Raw genomic sequence first — 18,988 nt, 5'->3', positions numbered from 1 at the left:
CGCCTGAGGGGGGTTCGGGACGCTTTTGTGTCCCCGAGTACGTTTGCGCCACGCACCATGGACGCAGGCGCACAAGCAGGTGACGCCCAGGAAGCCAGGGAGAGACGGCCGTTGGCTCCGCCTGGCTCGGGCGGTGGGACCAGAGAGGGCGCCCCGACTTGTGGTGTCTGCACGGCGAGCGTGTACCTTTCCTGTAAGAGGAAAAACGAAGTCTGGAGACGGCATTGCTGGGCTCCTGCGAGTCCCGGCGCCGCGGCCCGTCTGGGGCTGGCGCCCCCTGTGCCGTCCGCGCCGCGTTCTGCACGGTGCGTGACGCCGAGGAGCCGCTGAGCCCCGAGGCCGCCGCGGGACCCGCCCCGAGCGGGCAGGACTGCGCCGCCCCCATCCTCCCCGCTGCGGGAGGGACACCCCGGCCCAGCACCCGCGGGCCCGGCTGGGCCTCTGCGCTCAGTGACTCACGCAACACGCTCCCTCTGCTTCTCCCAAACCAGCGGGAACGTCAGAGGAGCCGCTGGGCAGACGGAAGGGCGCGGGCCTGGGGAGGCCGAGCAGCTCGCCCAGAGGCCGGGCACGCACCCCGAACCCCAAGCCGAGCGCAGGCGGCCATGCCCCCAGCGCCCCTCAGATGCAGTCAGTGGCAAGCGAAACCACCGCGCAATTAGTGTCTGAACAGCCCGCAGGGCAGGGCGGGAATGAGGAAAGCCCGGGACAGCCACTAACTGTCATTTCTGGAATTTTTCTCGAAAGTACTGATGATGGTTGCACAGGTTCTAAATCACTTAGGCTGATGTGAGGCACGCGTCCTCAACTCCTGCTCCAGGAGAGGTCTTCTGGAACCTCCTCTGGGGCAGAGGTGGGTCCGGCCACATCTGGAGCCCAGCCGCGGGGCCCCAGACGGATACATAGTGGTTGACTTGTTTTGCCGCAGTGAAAAGTGAAACTTCTTTTCCAAGTGCGCGTTTGACTGAACGCGGAAACTCAGCAAAGCACTGGGCTTGAAACGCTTAAGCAGCAGCAATGTCACTTGTGGAAAGTGGTCAGCACAGGGACCCGCCAACACGCAGATCAGTTCGCGTGAACACCCTGGACTGGAAACACCCAAGGGTGTTCGGGGCCATGGCGGGGGCTGCAGTTCTTCCTCACTCCTGTTCCCTGCTCACGCGCACCACTGTCCCCACCGACAGAGGGAAAGGAGCTCTTAGCCGAGGAGTGTCCTGGGCGCGGGACCCCGGACTGCCGGCCCCGCCTCCCCGGCCCGCCCCGCCCCCGGCCCGCCCCCGGCCCGCCCCGCCCGGCTGTAGCTCCGGCAAGGCAGACAACGTCTCTCTCTCTGCACATCGTCAGCCCATCCTGACCCCTGCCCTCGCTCGATGGTGACACGCAGGCCGCTGCCATGAGGCTGGCCCACGCTCTGCTGCCCCTGCTGCTGCAGGCCGGCTGGGCCGCCGCGCAGGACCTCCCGGCCAACGACAGGGCCGTCGCCTTCCAAGGTGAGCAGACCTGCCGCCCTCCGACCGCGTCTCCAGCTGCCGGGGACGCAGGGCGGGGACCAGATGCCCGGTGCAGCCCCGGCCCCTTCCCTTAATGTGGGGTTTGTCGAAGGGGGCCCCGTGGGGGTGAGGAGCACCCCAGCTCTGTGTCCAGTCCTGGTGGACACAGCAAGTTCCCCAGCAAGGGCCCTGGGCCACGGCCACCGCCGCCAGGCGGGAAGAGCCTGGCCAGGAGGAAGGACGCCATCGGGTGGCAGGGTCTCGGCCTCAGCGGCCAGTGCCGTCCCCTCTCCCCCTCGGTCCACTCCTTCTGACGGCCGCCCGGCGGCCTGTCCCGACGTGCAGTGACCTGCTCTCACACCTTTCCTGAAGCTTGTGCCCAACGAGAAGGCAGCGTTACTGGCTTGGGTCCCCTCAAGGGCTGGCAGGACCGTCGGGGCTGCTGTGGGGGCCCACGGTCACCCCGACTGCTCTGGGCACCACCTTCACTTGACGAGGGCCGCTCGGAGTAGTGGGGCCGGCTGGGCTCGGCGGGGGTGGAGCAGCGGCCTGAGAAAGTGGGCGAACTGGCCCCAGCGTGGCCTGGAGGGCACAGCCGTGAGCAGCTGCGTCCCCCTCCTCGGCCCAGACTGCCCCGTGGACCTCTTCTTCGTGCTGGACACCTCCGAGAGTGTGGCCTTGAGGCTGAAGCCATATGGGGCCCTGGTGGACAAGGTCAAGGCCTTCACCAAGCGCTTCATAGACAACCTGAACGACAGGTAGGACCGCGCCCGCCCCTCCCCTGCGGGCCCAGGGCCCCGGCCGCCTGATGCCACGCCCGCCACGTCCAGCAGGCCCGGCCGCCACGGCTTCCCATCGGGGTCTGTGGAGGGAGGTGCTGGCCTGGCCTCTCGCGCCCCCCCCACGTCCACAGTGGTTCGGATGGGCCAGAGAAGGGCTCGAGATGAAGCAGACTCAGGAAAAGGGGTGAGGGCGCCAGCCGGCAGGGAGGGCCGAGGGCACAGTGCTGTGATGCGGGGTGCCCGGCACCCCAAACATGGCGAGGAGCTGCACCTCCCAGCCCAGACCGACCAGGATTAGGAGGTCGGCCTGAGGCCCTGCCCGGGGCCTGGAGGCGTCCGGACACTCACTGCTGCCCGGGTGGATGGCCAGGAACTGTGTCTGGACCCAATGTCCCCAGTGTCCCAGTCGGAGGGGCCTGGAGGGGTCACCAGCTCGGACGGCGGTTTGGGCATGACACTCGTCCGTTCACTCACTCGGCATCTGTCTGACGGATCTGCCGCCCTGGGAGGGCGGAGGGATAAGCCCCAGCCGTGGGCGTGGCCAAGGGCAGGACTCGCCCACAACAAAGGCAGGCGCGGGGGAGGGGCGCGAGTTGGAACCCCGCCTCTCCCCTTACCTGTGCAGGGCCCCACCCCTAGTCCCACCCTGTCCCTACTGACCCGCTGACGGGGCCCTGAGCCTCCTCCCCCAAAAGTGACCACAGAGACAGACGGTGTGGTTGCCCGATGCAGAAGGCTACGGACCGGAAACCGCGAACTCACCCCAAATGCCCAGCCCAGGCGGCCACGGGACGCTGGGGGCTGCAGAAACGGCGCCTCGGGGAGGGGTCGCGGGGCAGCCATGTGGACCAGCACCCCTTCCATGTGCCTTTGGCCCCTTCCTCAGCCTCCCAGTGCCTCAGTTTCCCTATCTGTGAGCGTGCTCCTCCTGCGATTGCTGCCATTAGCACGAACACAGGAGCCTCTGTCGCCGGACAGGTCACCCCCCAGCCCCCCGCAGAGCAAACCCTGATTGCTTCCGGCGCAAGCTCACGGGGCAGAGAGGGGAAGCCAGTCAGATCCGTGGGGACCGCTCGCCGGCGCCCCGCTTAGAGCTGGCCCCTCCCTGTCCCCCGCCACGTCGCCCCACCGGCGGCAGTCCACCCGCTTCACTGAAGCAGGGGCTCGGCGGGTCCCGGGAGGCCAGGGACAGGTGGTCAGCGGCCCTCGCGCGGCCCCAGGCCAGCGTCGCGGCGTCTCCGGGCGGCGCCGAGGGCCAGCTCGCGGGCGGCGGGCCGGCAGTCTGTCCTGCGAGCGGCGGCCCCGTGGCGCCCCGGACGGACAGCGGGCGGGGCCGGCGGCGCACGGCTCACCCGCCGCTCCCGCAGGTACTACCGCTGCGACCGCAACCTGGTGTGGAACGCGGGCGCGCTGCACTACAGCGACGAGGTGGAGCTCATCCGCGGGCTCACGCGCATGCCCGCCGGCCGCGACGCGCTCAAGGCCAGCGTGGACGCCGTCAAGTACTTCGGCAAGGGGACCTACACGGACTGCGCCATCAAGAAGGGGCTGGAGGAGCTGCTGGTGGGGTGAGCGCCCCGCCCCACCCCGCCGCCTCGGGCTCCCTCCTCTGGCCAGCGCCGGGCCCCTGGGGAGCCGCGGGGCCCAGCGTCCCCAGATGGTGCACCACCTTCCTGACCCAGGCACGGTCACTCAAAGGCGCTGGACCCTGGGGCTGCCCAAACCAAGAGCCCCCGGGACCAGTCTTAGTGACCGCTGCCCAGCCTGCCCCTCCAGCTGCCCAGGGTCACTTTGCATGTCCTCGTCCCTCCCCGGGGCTGGTCATCATCTCGAGCCGGAAGGCCTGGTCACTGCCTCCCCTGGGCCGAGCAGGGGTGACGTCTGCAGTCAGAGACAGACCAACAGGGACAGAGGGGGTGGCACAGAGGCAGGGGCCCCGTGACAGCGCCGATGTCCCCAGGGCTGGCTGTGCACACTCGGTGGCACCGGCAGTGGTGAGCCGCCAGCCGTCAACCGGAGGGCGCTGGCTCCCGGCCATGGCTCGGCGCGGCCGCAGGGAACAGGCGTTCAGCCGTCCCTGCCCGTGGTCCGGGGTCTGGGCCCCGTGCCAGGACGCCTCAGGCAGCGTGAGGACCCGGGCGGCTCCCGCGGCCGACACGTGACCCGCACGCCCTTGTGTTCCATGGCCTTGGCACGGCCCGCTTTACAGCGGGTGTGACGGGGTCCCGGGGTGACGGGGTCCCGGCCTCCCTCCAGCGCCTGGCCCCTGCCTGGCCCCTGCCTGGCCCCTGCCGGTCGCCTCCCATCTTCAGGTCTCAGCTCTGTGGCCCCACAGGCTCAGAGGCGAGCTGGGGAGCCCGGCCAGGTCTCACTCTGCCCGCCGCCTTGCAGGGGCTCCCACCTGAAGGAGAACAAGTACCTGATCGTAGTGACGGACGGGCACCCCCTGGAGGGCTACAAGGAGCCATGCGGGGGCCTGGAGGACGCCGTGAACGAGGCCAAGCACCTGGGCGTCAAAGTCTTCTCAGTGGCCATCACGCCCGACCACCTGGTGGGAGCCCCGCCCGTGGCCGGCGGGAGGGCGAGGGGAGGGGCGGAGGGGCCCGGCCCCCCCGGCGTCCCCCGCGACACCCTCCCCTCCCCCGTCCGCCGCAGGAGCCGCGGCTGAGCATCATCGCCACGGACCACACGTACCGGCGCAACTTCACGGCGGCCGACTGGGGGCAGAGCCGCGACGCGGAGGAGACCATCAGCCAGACCATCGACACCATCACCGACATGATCGTGAGTGGCCCGCCCGCGCCCGCCCCTCCGGCGCCGCACGCCCGCGGCCACGGCCGTGAACTAACTGGGCTTTCTCGCTTCATTTCCAGAAAAATAACGTGGAACAAGTGGTAAGACGCCCCTCCCCACCCCCACCTCCCAGGGCGTCGCCGCCTCGGCCCCGAGCGCGGGCGGGCGCGGCGGCCGAGCCTCGGTCCTGACATGTCACTCTGTTCCTTTCTGGGCAGTGCTGCTCCTACGAGTGCCAGGTGAGTGTGGGCCCCCCGCCCCCCCCCCGCCCCCTGGGCCCCCCGGGGCGCGGTCCTGGGCTGACTGTCCTGTCTGCTCTGTAGCCCGCCAGAGGACCACCTGGACCGCGGGGTGACCCCGGGTACGAGGTGAGCAGCCGTACCCCGCCCCGCCTACGTCCAAGGGGGAGACAGGCGTCGCGTGAGCGTGGGCGAGGGGTGCCTGCAGCCTGGCACCCCAGGCGTTAGGGACACGGCGGGGCCCCACGCAGCCGTCTTGAGCACCCGCCGCGCTTCTGCCGCTGGGCTGGGTGTGGGGATGGCAAGGGGGCCCCCCGATGACCCGGTGGCGGAGGGCCGGCGTGGGGGTGGCCCGCTCCCTGTGTGGAGGAGGCGCCCTTCCTGAGGCGTCCCTGAGCGCTTGGCTCCCGCAGGGGGGCCTTCCGCAGACCGCGGGGGGCGTGCGCTCGGGGCCCAGGTTCCCAGCCCGGGGCTCTGTGGGCTGGTGCCACTGCCTGGGAACCCAGCACGGCAGCCGGAAGGGGTGGGGGGTGGGGCACATGCACCTGGCCTCGCAGACCCCAAAATGGGCCACGAGTGATGGGGAAGGCGCCTGAACACCCCCAGGGCAGCGGGGTCCCTTCACCAGCTCCCAGAAACTCACAGGACAGGCTCCCCTGACCTTGACCTGCTCTGTGTCCCAGGGGGAGCGAGGCAAGCCCGGCCTCCCGGGAGAGAAAGGAGAAGCCGGAGACCCCGTGAGTGCTGAGCTGCTGGCCCTGCGGGAGGGGGACCTGGCTGTGGAAACTTCCAGAAGGACGGCTGATTTCTGAGCACCAGGGTCGCAGGACGTGGCCCCCACGTGGGCAAGGACAGTGGCTGCCAGGCACAGCCCTGCCTCCCCCACGCCGCGCCAGGAGGCCCCCCGGCCCCTCGGGCCTCCACGGCCTGGCCTGCTGTCAGGGGCGGGCAGGGGCTTGGCCAGCAAAGTCCCAAGACCTGGACCCCAGCCACGGCCGGTGTCTCCACGCCCCACTGAGCTCCTGGGGGACCCTTGTCACCAGAAGCCCCCGGAGCAGGGCTGGGGCCTTCACGGCAGGGCCGGGCAGTGGGAGGCCAGGCGGTGGGTGGGCCGCCCGCCCAGGGTGCCTAACGAAGCCCCTTTGTGCTCCAGGGCCGGCCCGGGGACCTGGGACCTGTCGGCTACCAGGGAATGAAGGTGCGTCTCCCCTCCCCCACCCGGCCGCGCCCAGGGTGCCCGGGGTGCTGAGCGCGGCCTGGGCCGGGGGCCTCACCAACGCCCATTCCCTCTTGCTGCCTGTAGGGAGAAAAAGGGGGCCGCGGGGAGAAGGTGAGTGGGCGCAGACTTGGGGCGCGTCTCCCGGAGCCGGAGCAGCCCCTCGCGGGGACGGGGTCGAGGACGCTGGCGGGGGCGGGGGGCACCTGCCACCCCTGTCCCAGGGGGGCTGGGAGGCTGGCCACCCCTGGTGGGAGGATGAGGCCAGTCTCCGGGGACCCCTCACCCCGCTCTTGTCTCTGCAGGGCTCCAGGGGACCCAAAGGCTATAAGGTGAGTGTGGCGTGGGCTCGTGTTCTCCCGGGGGCCTCTGTCCGGCTCGGTCTGACCCGCGGTCTCTGTGCCTCGCAGGGCGAGAAGGGCAAGCGTGGCGTGGACGGCATGGACGGCATGAAGGTGAGCCCCCCGGGGTGCTGGGGGCCGGGGCACGCTCAGGGCACGGACAGTGGGCGAAGCCGGGGCCCCCAGACGTGGCAGACGGGGGCCTCCTCGGAGGGAGCGAGTGAGGTCCCAGCGGCCCCCAAGCCGTCTGGCCAAGCTCGGAGGTCTCCTGGGCGGGGCCGTCCCGGGCCGGGCTGGGTGAGCCACACCTGCCTTCCTTTGCAGGGGGAGACGGGGTACCCCGGCTTGCCAGGCTGCAAGGGCTCACCCGGATTCGACGTAAGTCGCCTTCTGTCACCCATACGCTGAGACCGTGAGTCCTCAGGTGTGACAGCGGCTCAGACCCTTCCCTGGGCACTCGAAGGCGTCAGCAGCTTCTGGTGACTCACACGGGGCTGTGGCCCAATGGCTGCTGGGTGAAGACCATGGACTGACCTCTGCCACCTTCCCCCCAGGGTATTCAAGGCCCCCCCGGGCCCAAGGGCGACGCAGGCGCATTCGGACCGAAGGGAGCGAAGGTTAGTGGCCCGTCCCTGGGGGCTTAGCCGGGACTGCGTCGTTTCGAGTGTCACGTCAGGAGACTTCCTGGGAGCGAATGCTCCGCGCGGTCCCAGGGGACGTCCCCAAAGGCCAGGTCCAGCGAGCAAGTCACCTGCCGGGCACCTGGGCCGCTCTGAGAACGGTGGACCCTGTGGGGGTACAACCTGCGGTCGTGTAGAGACGTGGGTGGTGGGGGAGGCCCGGAGTCTGGGTGAGGGAGGGCGGCACGGGGTCACTGGCCCAGGACGGGCTGGGCGTGGCCAACCCTCCTGGTCTTTCCAGGGGGAGCCTGGAGCTGACGGGGAGCCTGGGAGGCAGGGGAGCACAGGGCCCCCCGGAGATGAGGTAAGTGTCCTCCCCCGCCTCCCGCCACAGCAGGGCCGGGGGGCCCAGGCCCGGGGAGCCCAGACCCGGGGAGGGCTGCGGGGACCGGGGGCCGGAGATGGATAAGTGCTTGTCCCCGCAGGGAGAGCCGGGAGAGCCAGGACCCCCCGGAGAGAAAGGCGAGGCTGGCGACGAGGTGAGCCCCATGTTCAGCCTGCCCCCCTCCCCGAGGCTCAGGGCGGTCCAGTCCCAAACTAACGCTCCTGTTCATCCCCGTGTCCAGGGAAACGCAGGCCCAGACGGCCCCCCAGGAGAAAGGGTGAGTCGGGGCGGCCCTCGGCGCTCGGCCTGACCGTTCCGTGGCACGTGGGGCCCTGTCGCCCGCGAGGGTCCTGCTGGGGCGGCGGCCTGGCACCCTGGCCTGGGGCCCCCCCGCGGTGGCCCCGGGCTGCAGCCTCCCACCCTCTGCTCTCTCCACACAGGGCGGCCCTGGGGAGAGAGGCCCCCGAGGCACCCCCGGCGGGCGGGGCCCGCGAGGAGACCCGGTGAGTTTGTTAAGCGAGGCCCTGGGGGCGAGCCCAGGGGGGCCAGGCGGTCAGACACAGGGCAGAGGCCACGAGCCCCTGGCCCAGGTTGCAAGTGGCCCTCACCCTCACCCTTACCTGAGTCCCCAAGAGAGCCCAGCCCAGGACACGCAGCAGCCGCGCCCGGCCGGCACCTCGGGGGGCAGGGCGCCCGGCCTGGACCAGGCTCAGAGCAGAGTGTGGGGTCTGTCTCCTTGGCCCGAGGACCTGTTCCCCCAGAAACAGGCCTGGAATTCACATGACACCCCTGGGCACAGGCGCTTCCTGGGGACAAGACCTGGTGCTGTGTCCCCGCCCCCGCGGGCCCCTCACCCAGCCCCCCAGCTCCCGGCACCCCCGCAGCTGCTCGGCTTTCCCGCGGGCTGGGGTGTCCTTGGCCGGCCCCCTGCACACCCCCGCCGCACACTGGGCATCTCCACCACCGGCCCCTGCAGACAGAGCTGCGCCCATCCGTGGACAGCCTGGGGAAGTGGTGGCCATGCAGTCAGTGCCAGGGCTTTGTGGGACCCGAGGGAGGCCCCCGGCCGACCCCATGCCTGCTCAGGGGGCACGGGCTGCTCCCCACCACCCCGGGCTCAGGGGACGGACGCCGGCCTCCCAGCCCCAGGTGTGGGCCGGGCCTCTGCTCCTGCTGCCCCCGGGCGATGTGCGCCTCGCCCCCAGGACCGGACGGCACGCCAGACCCCACGGTCCCTCCCGCCATGCCCACTGGGGCCGGCCACAATGCCCCTCCCGCCTTCGGACCCGGGTCCGGGCACCCGACGGGGGCAGCGAGCTCAGCCCAAGGCCAGGGGTCGGGAGGGGGGCTGGGTCTCCCACAGCCACCTGCAGTGGACGTGGCTCTGGCGCCTCCCAGGCCGGGCCCCACCTCGGGGAGTCGCCCCCTGCAGACGGAGGGGCTCCAGGCCCCCAGGGGCGCGAGGAGGGGCGGCTGGCCTCCAGCTGGCCTCCCGAACCCCCAGGTCGCTCAGCTCAGCCTGGCGGGAGGTGTGAGGACAAAGCGTGTGGGGCGCACGATGGGGGGGGCGAGTCTTCGTCTCTGGCCCCCAGGCCTCGCCGACCCCCACACCAAACGGCTCTTCTTTCCCAGGGCGAAGCTGGACCCCCAGGTGACCAGGGGCGAGAGGGCCCGGTCGGCGTCCCTGGAGACCCGGTAGGAAGCCGGGCCGCGGGGAGCGGGGGGGCGGGGGGCAGGTGTGGACTCCAGCCCCGCAGCTCTGCAGGGTGGCTTCTGTCCGGTACGGGGTGCGGCGTGGGAGACCATGGGGTGTGGGGGCCAGAGCCAGCCGGGGTGGTGGGGTGTCGATGGTGAGGGCGGGGCCAGCTCCTGTGTTCCCCAGGTGCCAGCATACATGGAGGGGCCCCTTGTCATCTGTGGGCACCTAGAAGGACACGGAGCTGAGTGAGCAGAACCCCCACTGCACCCCACCTCGAGCTCTGCCCTCAGAGGGGGCTGGGGGGTTGCCTGGCTTGGCTCGCGCTGGAGAAGGGCTGTGGGGGTGGGAATCAGGGGGTTCGGGACGGCCGCCCGCCTAGCTGGGGCGTTACACGCAGAGGGTGGCAGCCTTGGGGACAGGTGGCCAGCGCTGGCCCGAAGGATGGGCAGTGAGCCGCTGTGGTTCGTCGAAGGCCGCCGGGCGAGGCCACGGGTGCCGGTGACCCCCTGGTGGCCAGCTTCGCGGTGGCACAGGCGTGTGGGGCCCCCTCAGGCCCGGGCGGACCCTGGGGGGGCGCTGGCAGGCGGGTGCACAGGCCTGCTGAGCCCCTTCAGAGCCTGGTCCTGCGGGGGGTGTGGCCGTCCGGCGTGGGGACAGATATGTTTGTAAGAACATGAATGAAACAGGCTACGTGACAAGGACATACTGGCTGGGGAGGGGCCGATGTCCACTCGCACTGACGGGTCCAGCCAGGGGCCCCGCCCCACACTGCCACCTCCCGGGGGCGGGGGGGCCGCCATCCTTGGGAGCAGCAGCTGGGCTGAGTGCCCTGTGGTCAAAGGTGCGTTCCCATGGGGACTCGCCGTCCGCCACGTCTTCAGTGACCGGCTCCGCCCTTGGCCTGAGACAAGCGTTTGTCCCCAGACCTACGGGCCGTTTCCCGGCCCATCACGGGGTACCCTGCTGTCCCAGGCCTCTTGCCGGGGTGCCCTGTGCAGAGAGGGGCTCCCGGCTCTGCCTCGTGCCCTGTGCCTCAGACCCGGAACTGTGTGTGCCGCCCTAAGGGCTGGCCAGGTGTCCCCGCCCCTGCCGCAGGGCCCCCCGGGGTCGTCCCCCTCCTGCACCCCCCTGCCCTGGGCCCCCCCAGGCCCCCCCTGGAGTGGCCGCTGGGACGGGTCTGCAGTGGGGCTGCCGGCTTCACACCGGCTGTCCCTCCTGCGGGGGGACGGCGGGGCAGGAGTGGCGGAGGCTCGGCCTGGGGAGCTCCGAGGGTCAGGAGGGGGGGCAGTGGGGTCGGGGGCTCCAGGCGCGAGCTGGGACGCAGGCCGACCTCGGAGGGCCGAGCCTGAGGCGCTGCTGGGGCTTGGCATGTGGCCTCGAGTTTCTGGTGGCTTTTCTTTTGGAGACAAATTTGGAATTAGAGTTTCAAGAAAGAAGAAATTTAAAACTGAGAAAGCAGCCGCACCCACGACAGGCCCGGACCGTTGGCCAGTCCTCCTGGCCGGTGACGGAGAGGCCGGGCCGCAGGGCCCCTCAGGGACACCTCGCGAGTCGCAGGCTGAGCCCGCCGGGAGCCGGCTGAGCCCGCCGGGAGCCGGCTGTCCCCGGGGCTGTCCCCGGGGCTAGGCCGTGGGGGTAGCCGGCAGTCAGGAGGGGGCGGCTCAGGCACAGGGAGGCTCGGGGGCCTGGGCCACACACAGGCCCTGGAGCCGAGCGGAGGCGGGTAGCGCCCAGGACCGCAGCGGGGCTCTCGCAGGGCTCTGCCCTCAACCTCGCGTCCGGTGTCTTCTGGAACCCTAGGAAAAGCGTGAGGGTGGGTGTGGGCCCGCCGTTCTCACACACGGCGCGGACAGACGGCGGTCGGGGCGGGCTCTCCTGGCCGTCCGGCCGCAGGGCGTCCCCCGTGCAAACGCGCCGAACACGCCCGTCCAGCCCCGGTCAGCGGTCAGCGCGCAGGCCTGAAGTAGGGACTGTACCCCCACTTTGCAAACTTAGGGGATCATCAGTGTGCACTTCGCCGCTCAGGTGACAGCCGGGACCCTTTTGGGCAGAGCCGAGCGTGGTCTGGGCAGCGTCCTCTGCGGCCGTCCACGTGGCCGTTCGTTTTCCCAGGGGAGCGAGACGAGGCGCGGGAGGCTCCGCCACACCGCCTCCCGGTCGTCCGTGGCTCTGCTGTTCGGGGCGTCCTGCTCCAGACACGGCCACCTGGAGTATGCCGCGAGGTGGCCCGGCTTGACTGGCGCGCGGCCAGCCCACTGCCACCCGCGGAAGCCGCCTTCGTGGGCTGCTGAGTGCTCCCCGCCCAATTCCAAGCCCCTCATCTGCGCATGTCCCCCCGGGACTGCCACGGTCACCATGGGGCAGGCTGGCCCCGCTGCAGGTCCCGTTTCTGCCCCCGCAGACAGGAGCCCAGGGGCCGCCGGACGGTGGAGCCGACTGAGTGGCCTCGGCCCTGCTGGCCGGCCGCCCTTAAGCGGTTGCTCCAGACGCCGACACATGAGCCCGCCCCGGGCCGGCTGGCGCCCGCCCCCGCGGGACCACATGCAGCCAGTCTCCGGGTGTCTGAGCTGGACAGATGGGGCAGGGGGCCTGGTCGTGCTGGCGGCAGCTGACTCTGGAGTGGGGGGGGGGGGTCCCTGTGTTACTCCAGACCCTGACCCCACTGGGGACAGCCCACTCCCAGCCCACACCCCAGCCATGGTGGCAGCCAGGAGCCGGGTGCAGCCGGAGTGGCGTGGCCGTGGTGGGGAGCAGGACGGCAGAGGCCTCCTGGCCGCTGGCCGGGGGCTGGGAGAGGCCGGGTGAGGGGCGCTCGTGCGGCAGGCCGCGGAGTGCGCGTGCACAGGGGGGCGTGGACGCGGCCGGCCAGTAAGTGGGGTCAGGGGGTCCGTGGGGCGCAGACACAGGCCCCAGCAGGCCCGTCCCTCTCTCTGCAGGGCGATGCTGGCCCCATTGGACCCAAAGGGTACCGAGGTGACGAGGGGCCCCCGGGGCTTGAGGTGAGTGCCCTCCGCGCCTGGCCCCGACCCCGGGCCCCGGGGGAGTGCGGGGGAAGCGGGAGGGCTGAAGTTGGACGGAGCCGCACCGCGGCCCGAGACGGACGCGTCCGCCCCCTCCGGCCGCTTTCCCCTGCCCCGCACGTGCCCCCCGTGGATCTGACGCCAAGACATTTCTGTCTTTATTGTGAGCCTTGTCCTCGGGCCTCACGATGTCCCAGCATGCCGACCTGTGCTCGGGACGGCCGCCGCGGTGGGGTCCGCCGGTCTCTGGGTTCTCCGCGGGTCCCCGTCCGTTTCTGCTTGCGCCCTGGGTGCCCCGGGTGGGCGCAGGCGGCCACGTGTCCTCCGAGCCCGGGGCCGCCCCGCTGGGGCGCCTGCCGCTGGCCACGGCGAGCCGCCGCCTCCCCTCGTCTCCCTCCTGCCTCCTCCCAGCGGCGCCTGCTCACTCTCCTCAAACCCCCTCCTCTCCTCCTTAGGGTGCCCGAGGCCCCCCGGGGCCTGCAGGACCCCCCGGAGACCCCGGGCTGATGGGCGAAAGGGTGAGTGATGGGCCTGAGGGCCCGGGGCCCCGGAGGGGTGGCATGTGGCTGCCCGAGACCCCCGGAGGCCCCGGTGCAGCCCCCTGGCTGTGGGGCGTGAGGGTCCCAGTCTGACCGGACAAGGAGGGTCCTCCGCAGGTGACTGTCCCTCAGTGTCTGTGGCCACCACAGGCCGCAAGCACAGGCATGCTTTGCCTGGCCACCTGCTCCGAGGTCCCGGGAGAGGTGGGCATGACAGCCACAGGGCAGCCCAAGCTGAGAGATGCCTTCCAGGCTGCTGGGGGACCCTCGGGCGCCCCTCCTGTGCCCCCGCTGTGCAGAGGTGTCCCCCAGTGACGGGACGTGGTCTGCTCCCCCAGGGTGAAGACGGCCCCCCCGGAAACGGCACCGAAGGGTTCCCTGGCTTTCCCGTGAGTGCCCCATCCCCCGCCCACCGTCCCCTGGGCCCGCCGGGCACACCCGGGCCGGCAGGCGGGACCCTGGCGTTGGTGGCTGGGACTGTCCGTGGGGGCCTGTGTCAGAGCCTGGCGTGACGCCCCCTCCCCCTACAGGGATATCCGGGCAGCAGGGGTCCGCCCGGCGTGAACGTGAGTACAGCCACCACGCGGCCGCGGGCGCGTGCGCACCCACCCGCGCCCTCGCCCAGCGCGTCACCACGGCCCGCCCAACACGGCCGCGGGCGCGTGCGCACCCACCCGCGCCCTCGCCCAGCGCGTCACCACGGCCCCGCCCACATGTCTCCGCCTGTGGGGGTCCCCACACGGCCCAGTGCCCGACGTGCCCTCGGGGTGCACGGGGGCGGCGTTGCACCCGATTCCCCTAAACTTAGGGCGTCCTCTGGCCTGCGCTCGGCCTCCCCAGGAAGGGTGTACGGGGCGGGGTGAGCGGACGAGACCTCCGCTGTCTTTCTCCTCTTAAAACTTCTGCTTCTCGAAAGGAAATGAAAGGCTTGTGCATCTTCGTGCGCCGATTTAAACAGACCACCTGAGGAGAAAGGCGACAGCCAGGCTGCCTCGGGGCCTGGCTGGACGCCCGGAGGACGCGGCCGGTCCCTGCACCCGCACGCGCCCACTCGGGGCTCTGCACCCTCTAACCACGTGCCTCCCTGTCACCTGCAGGGTACCAAAGGCTACCCCGGCCTCAAGGGGGACGAGGGAGAAGCTGGGGACCCTGGAGAGGACGTGAGTGCAGCCCTCCCCCGAATGCGGTAACATCCCAGCCGGCCTCGGCCTCCAGGACCTGTGGCCGCCAAGGGAACGGGGGACGGGGGACAGGGGACGGGCACGTGGCTGAGCCTGTGACATGCTGTTTCCTTCCAGAACAACGACGTTTCGCCCCGTGGCGCCAAAGGCGCAAAGGGGTACCGGGGCCCGGAAGGCCTTCAGGCGAGTGTGGCGGGCAGGGCAGGGCACGTCGGGGCTCTGAGGCCGCGGCAGGGGAGGAGGGCCGGCAGGGAGTTTGGGGAGCCAGTGTCCGGGGAAGGCCTGGGAGGCTGGGGCTTTGACGGGTGGGGCTGGAGGGTGCACAGGGGGTGGTAAGTGGGGAGCAGCTGGGGGCGGCCACCAGGTGACGGTGACAGGAACACAGCAGAGCCCAGGTCTGGCCCCCTGCCCGTCGAGGCTGACCCTCTGAGATAAACAGGAGGACCTCCCGGGCAGCCAGTGTGAGCGGGCCTCGCCCAGGGTCCCAGGCGGGGGGCTGCGTTGGACGGTCGTTGGAGGGGACACAGCCGGCTCTGGTGCTCCCCCAGCCCATAATGCACAGGAGCCTCGCAGCCCCTGGCGCTCAGGGGTCCTGGGGGAGGTGGGCCACAGGGGGCTGCCGGGGCCCTGTCAGACCCATCAGGGCTGCAGGGTGGCCTCCAACCCTTCCCCCACCCTTGCTCTGACAGGGCCCCCCAGGACACATGGGACCACCAGGACCGGACGTAAGTGGAGAGTCTGCAAATGGCCTCAGGGGCCGGCCACTCCGGCCAAGGGAACCCCCGACAGCAATGCATACGCATGATGGGTACCGGAGGGACACGGGGCGGCCACAGGGGGACACGGGGCAGCCACATGCTTGGAAGCGGGGGCCTACGGGCAGAGCAGGCCACACCCTGGGAAGTGAGAGCCCCTTGCCCACCCAAGCCAGGCTCGGGCCCCAGGGCAGGGTGACCCAGAGGGCCAGCCTCACCCCGGCAGGCCGGGGCAGCGCTCGCTGGACGGCGGGTCAGTTCGGCCCTTTGCTTCCCCAGGAATGCGAGATCCTGGACATCATCATGAAGATGTGCTGTGAGTGTCTTCGTCTTTGAGGGGCCGTCTTAAGTAGAAAGGACACGTCCTCTGCTCAGGGGTCTCATGGCGGGGAAGCGCGCAGCAGGGCCCGGCGTGTGCCTGCCCATGAGACGTCCCCGGGGGCTAGGGGCTCAGCCGCCCTCGCCCCCAGCACCACCCTCGGCACCCATGGGGAGGAGGCCCAGGAGGCAGGGAGCTGGCAGTAGGGTTCGGGCGCGGCTGGGGGTCTCGATGCCCCCTAATCTCTTTCCCCTCTTCCCCAGCCTGCTGTGGTGAGTGTTGCTTTCTGAGCTTCCGGCGGATGCCCCCTTGGGTGGCGGGGCTGTGCCCCCTCCGCCCGGGCTACAGAGTGGCGCCCATCCCCCCGCAGAGTGCAAGTGTGGCCCCATCGACATCCTCTTCGTGCTGGACAGCTCCGAGAGCATCGGGCTGCACAACTTTGAGATCGCCAAGGAGTTCATCATCAAGGTCATCGACCGGCTGAGCCGCGACGAGCTGGTCAAGGTGCGCCCCACCCTGGCCCACATGCTCCAAGGGAGGCTCTGTCCTGACACCCAGCCAAGGCGCCGGGCGGGTGCTGGGGGCCCTGGGAGACGGGGTGCGTTTCTCAGAAGCCACGCCCCTCGACGTGGGCGTGGCCTCGGCCCTCTGGCCCCAGAGGGCAGCCAGCAGCGGGGCGTCCTGACTGGGCGCCGGTCCCTGCAGTTCCAGCCCGGGCAGTCGCACGCGGGCGTGGTGCAGTACAGCCACAACCAGATGCAGGAGCACGTGGACATGAGGGACCCCAACATCAGGAACGCACAGGAGCTCAAGGAGTGAGTGTGCCGCTCGGCCGCCCCCTGCCCTCCGCGGGAGCCCGCCCGGGCCCCCCCCCCCCCCCCGCACCAAGCCTGTGCTGTGGCCCCGCAGAGCCATCAAGAAGCTGCAGTGGATGGCAGGCGGCACGTTCACGGGCGAGGCGCTGCAGTACACGCGGAACCGGCTCCTGCCGCCCACCCCGAACAACCGGATCGCCCTGGTCATCACCGACGGCCGCTCGGACACCCAGAGGGACACCACGCCGCTCAGCGTGCTCTGCGGCCCCGACATCCAGGTGGGGCCACGTCCACGCGCACCCCGGACCGTGGGGCAGTGTGCAGCGGCCGCCCTGACCTGTCCTCCCCTCAGGTGGTCTCCGTGGGCATCAAGGACGTGTTCGGCTTCGTCGCGGGCTCTGACCAGCTCAATGTCATTTCCTGCCAAGGCCTGGCATCCCAGGGCCGGCCGGGCATCTCGCTGGTCAAGGAGAACTACGCGGAGCTCCTGGAGGACACCTTCCTGAAGAATATCACCGCCCACATCTGCATAGGTGGGTGCGGGGCGCCGGCGGGCGGCTGCCAACAGGCCCGTGGGGCGGGGCCAGGGGCGGGGCCGCGGTCCGGGCAGGTCGGTGGGCGGGGCCAGGGGCGGGGCTCTCCCAGGGTGTGCGGGCCGCTGGTTGACAGCTAGAGAACTGCTGGCCACAGACCTGGGCCTTCTCCGCACCCACCGGGCACGTGGTCAGCACTGCCAGGGTACAGCGTGGCGTCGGGACGGCATGCCACAGCCTGTGACCCTCAGGCCATCCTGTCTCCTCCCGGAGCCTCGATTTCCCCATTCTCAGAGGGGGTCGAGACTCCGCCCTACCCCTCACTGGGGTGGTCCGAGGACTACGGAACGGTGCCCGGGGGACCGTTTTATCCCCTCGAAGGCCCACCGCGAATAAGGGGTCACCCCTTCCTGGTGGGGCGGAGCGCGCCGGGTAGGGCCCGACCAGGCGTTCAGCAGCGCCCCCTGTGCGCGAGGCCACATCGTGCCCTCCATGGAGATGCGCCGGGGTCACCTGGTTGGGGGTTGCGGATGGGACAGCGTCCCTCCCGTCGCTGGGTTCATGCCGCGCCGGGTCTCTCTCTTTTACAGACAAGAAATGTCCGGATTACACCTGCCCAAGTGAGTAGCGGGTGTAGGCGGGGCGCCGGCGGGGGGGGGGTCCGGGGTAGCCCGGGGTCACGCCGTTGGGGGGCGCTGCCACGCGCTGACGCCCCCGCGTCCACAGTCAAGTTCTCCTCGCCCGCCGACATCACCATCCTGCTGGACGGCTCGGCCAGCGTGGGCAGCCACAACTTCGAGACCACCAAGCGCTTCGCCAAGCGGCTGGCCGAGCGCTTCCTGGGCGCGCGCGCGGCCCCGGCGCAGGAGGTGCGCGTGGCCGTGGTGCAGTACAGCGGCCGCGGGCAGCAGCGGCCGGAGCGCGCGGCCCTGCAGTTCCTGAGCAACTACACCGTGCTGGCCAGCGCCGTGGACGCCATGCCCTTCTTCAACGACGCCACCGACGTCAACGACGCCCTGGGCTTCGTGACGCGCTTCTACCGCGAGGCGTCGTCGGGCCCCGCCAGGAAGAGGCTGCTGCTCTTCTCCGACGGCAACTCGCAGGGCGCCACGGACGCGGCCATCGAGAAGGCCGTGCAGGAAGCGCAGCAGGCGGGCATCGAGGTCTTCGTGCTGGCGGTGGGCCAGCGCGTGAACGAGCCCCACATCCGCGTGCTGGTCACCGGCAAGGCGGCCGAGTACGACGCGGCCTACGGCGAGCGCCACCTGTTCCGCGTGCCCAGCTACCAGGCCCTGCTGGGCGGCGTCTTCTACCAGACGGTATCCAGGAAGGTGGCGCAGGACTAGCGGCCGGAGCCACGCGCATGGGCCGGACTCCCAAGGGCGACCGCCCAGAGTTTCTAAAGGAAAAGCTTGAAACTCTGCCACGTGCTTTGTCCCCGCCCCCTGCGAGGGTGTCTCCCCCCCCACCCCCCCCAACACACCCCTAACCCACTCACCACACGAGGAAACGCCTGGAACCTCGGCAGTCCCGCCCCCAGCCGGTCGGATCCCTTAGTCTGTTTCCCTTCTTTGCGGGGGTGTCATTTACTGCCCCCAGCCCCCCTCCCCGGTGCCAGAGCCCTCCGCTCACCATCCATCGCGCACAGTCAGTCTGCTGCGCAGCTCACGGCGGAAGGCCAGGGTCGCCAGGGCTTCTTAACAGGAGCCCCATGAGTGGACGCCTCTCCTGGGGGTCCCAGCGCTCACCGCCCAGCGGGGTCCCGCAGCCTCGGGCCCCAGAGCTCAGGGCTGGGTGGGAACGCTGGCCAGCATCTCCAGAGCACAGCAGAAAAAACTGCGTCTCCCCCACCGAGTCCTCGACAGCAAAGGTGCTCCCCCGTGCACCCCACCTGCTGGCGCTGCGGCCTGGGCACCGCGGCCGCCTGGCAGCACAGAGCCATGTTCTTCCCTCGGAACCAGCCTCAGGCGGTGGTGGGTTCTGCATTTTGTAGAAGACTCTCTTTATTCATTAGTTTTATTTTTTACATCCTTCTGTGTTTTTCTCAGCCATGACCACATCGGCAAATTTTCCAAATAAAGGTTCTCTCTCTTCTCCCGCTGCCTGCCTCTCTAAGGGGTTGAAACCCCCGCCCTCCCCCGTCACCCCGTGTCCCCGTCACCCCGTGCCCCCGTCACGTCTTCTGCGGAGAGCAGCACCCCGCGTAGAATTAGTGGGTGTCAGGTGCAGGCTCCCCCTGGATTCCTGTCACACGCAGATGC

The 18,988-nt window shown here is 70.5% G+C and overlaps 1 protein-coding gene across 1 annotated transcript; it reads left to right on the top strand.

Annotated features, from left to right (window-relative positions):
* The first annotated feature begins 1,288 nt into the window (after nt 1-1,288).
* COL6A1 (collagen type VI alpha 1 chain) lies at nt 1,289-18,823 on the top strand. The gene is made up of 35 exons (XM_016143550.2): nt 1,289-1,490; nt 2,119-2,248; nt 3,640-3,840; nt 4,664-4,823; nt 4,928-5,056; nt 5,146-5,166; nt 5,284-5,304; nt 5,389-5,433; nt 5,988-6,041; nt 6,458-6,502; nt 6,608-6,634; nt 6,826-6,852; nt 6,931-6,975; nt 7,186-7,239; nt 7,416-7,478; nt 7,783-7,845; nt 7,967-8,020; nt 8,108-8,143; nt 8,307-8,369; nt 9,499-9,561; nt 12,502-12,564; nt 13,041-13,103; nt 13,463-13,513; nt 13,655-13,690; nt 14,222-14,284; nt 14,423-14,488; nt 14,995-15,030; nt 15,340-15,376; nt 15,643-15,651; nt 15,750-15,883; nt 16,085-16,194; nt 16,289-16,472; nt 16,547-16,727; nt 17,318-17,347; nt 17,454-18,823. Exons 1-35 carry the CDS (start codon nt 1,394-1,396, stop codon nt 18,071-18,073), a joined length of 3,081 nt encoding a protein of 1,026 aa, XP_015999036.2. The 5' UTR covers nt 1,289-1,393; the 3' UTR covers nt 18,074-18,823.
* Nucleotides 18,824-18,988: the final 165 nt, after the last annotated feature.

This window comes from Rousettus aegyptiacus, unplaced genomic scaffold (assembly GCF_014176215.1).
Source record: "Rousettus aegyptiacus isolate mRouAeg1 unplaced genomic scaffold, mRouAeg1.p scaffold_m13_p_20, whole genome shotgun sequence".
Taxonomy (NCBI): Eukaryota; Metazoa; Chordata; class Mammalia; order Chiroptera; family Pteropodidae; genus Rousettus; species Rousettus aegyptiacus.
Note: the sequence above shows the minus strand (reverse complement) of the source record. Positions and strands in the feature narration are given on the sequence as shown.

Bases quoted from the DNA above. Each gene is read 5' to 3' on its own strand.
- COL6A1 (XM_016143550.2), top strand. From the start codon at position 1,394: ATGAGGCTGGCCCACGCTCTGCTGCCCCTGCTGCTGCAGGCCGGCTGG. The intron at 13,514-13,654 runs GTGAGTGCCCCA...CTCCCCCTACAG, and splicing joins AAGGGTTCCCTGGCTTTCCC to GGATATCCGGGCAGCAGGGG. The intron at 16,728-17,317 runs GTGGGTGCGGGG...TCTCTTTTACAG, and splicing joins CACCGCCCACATCTGCATAG to ACAAGAAATGTCCGGATTAC.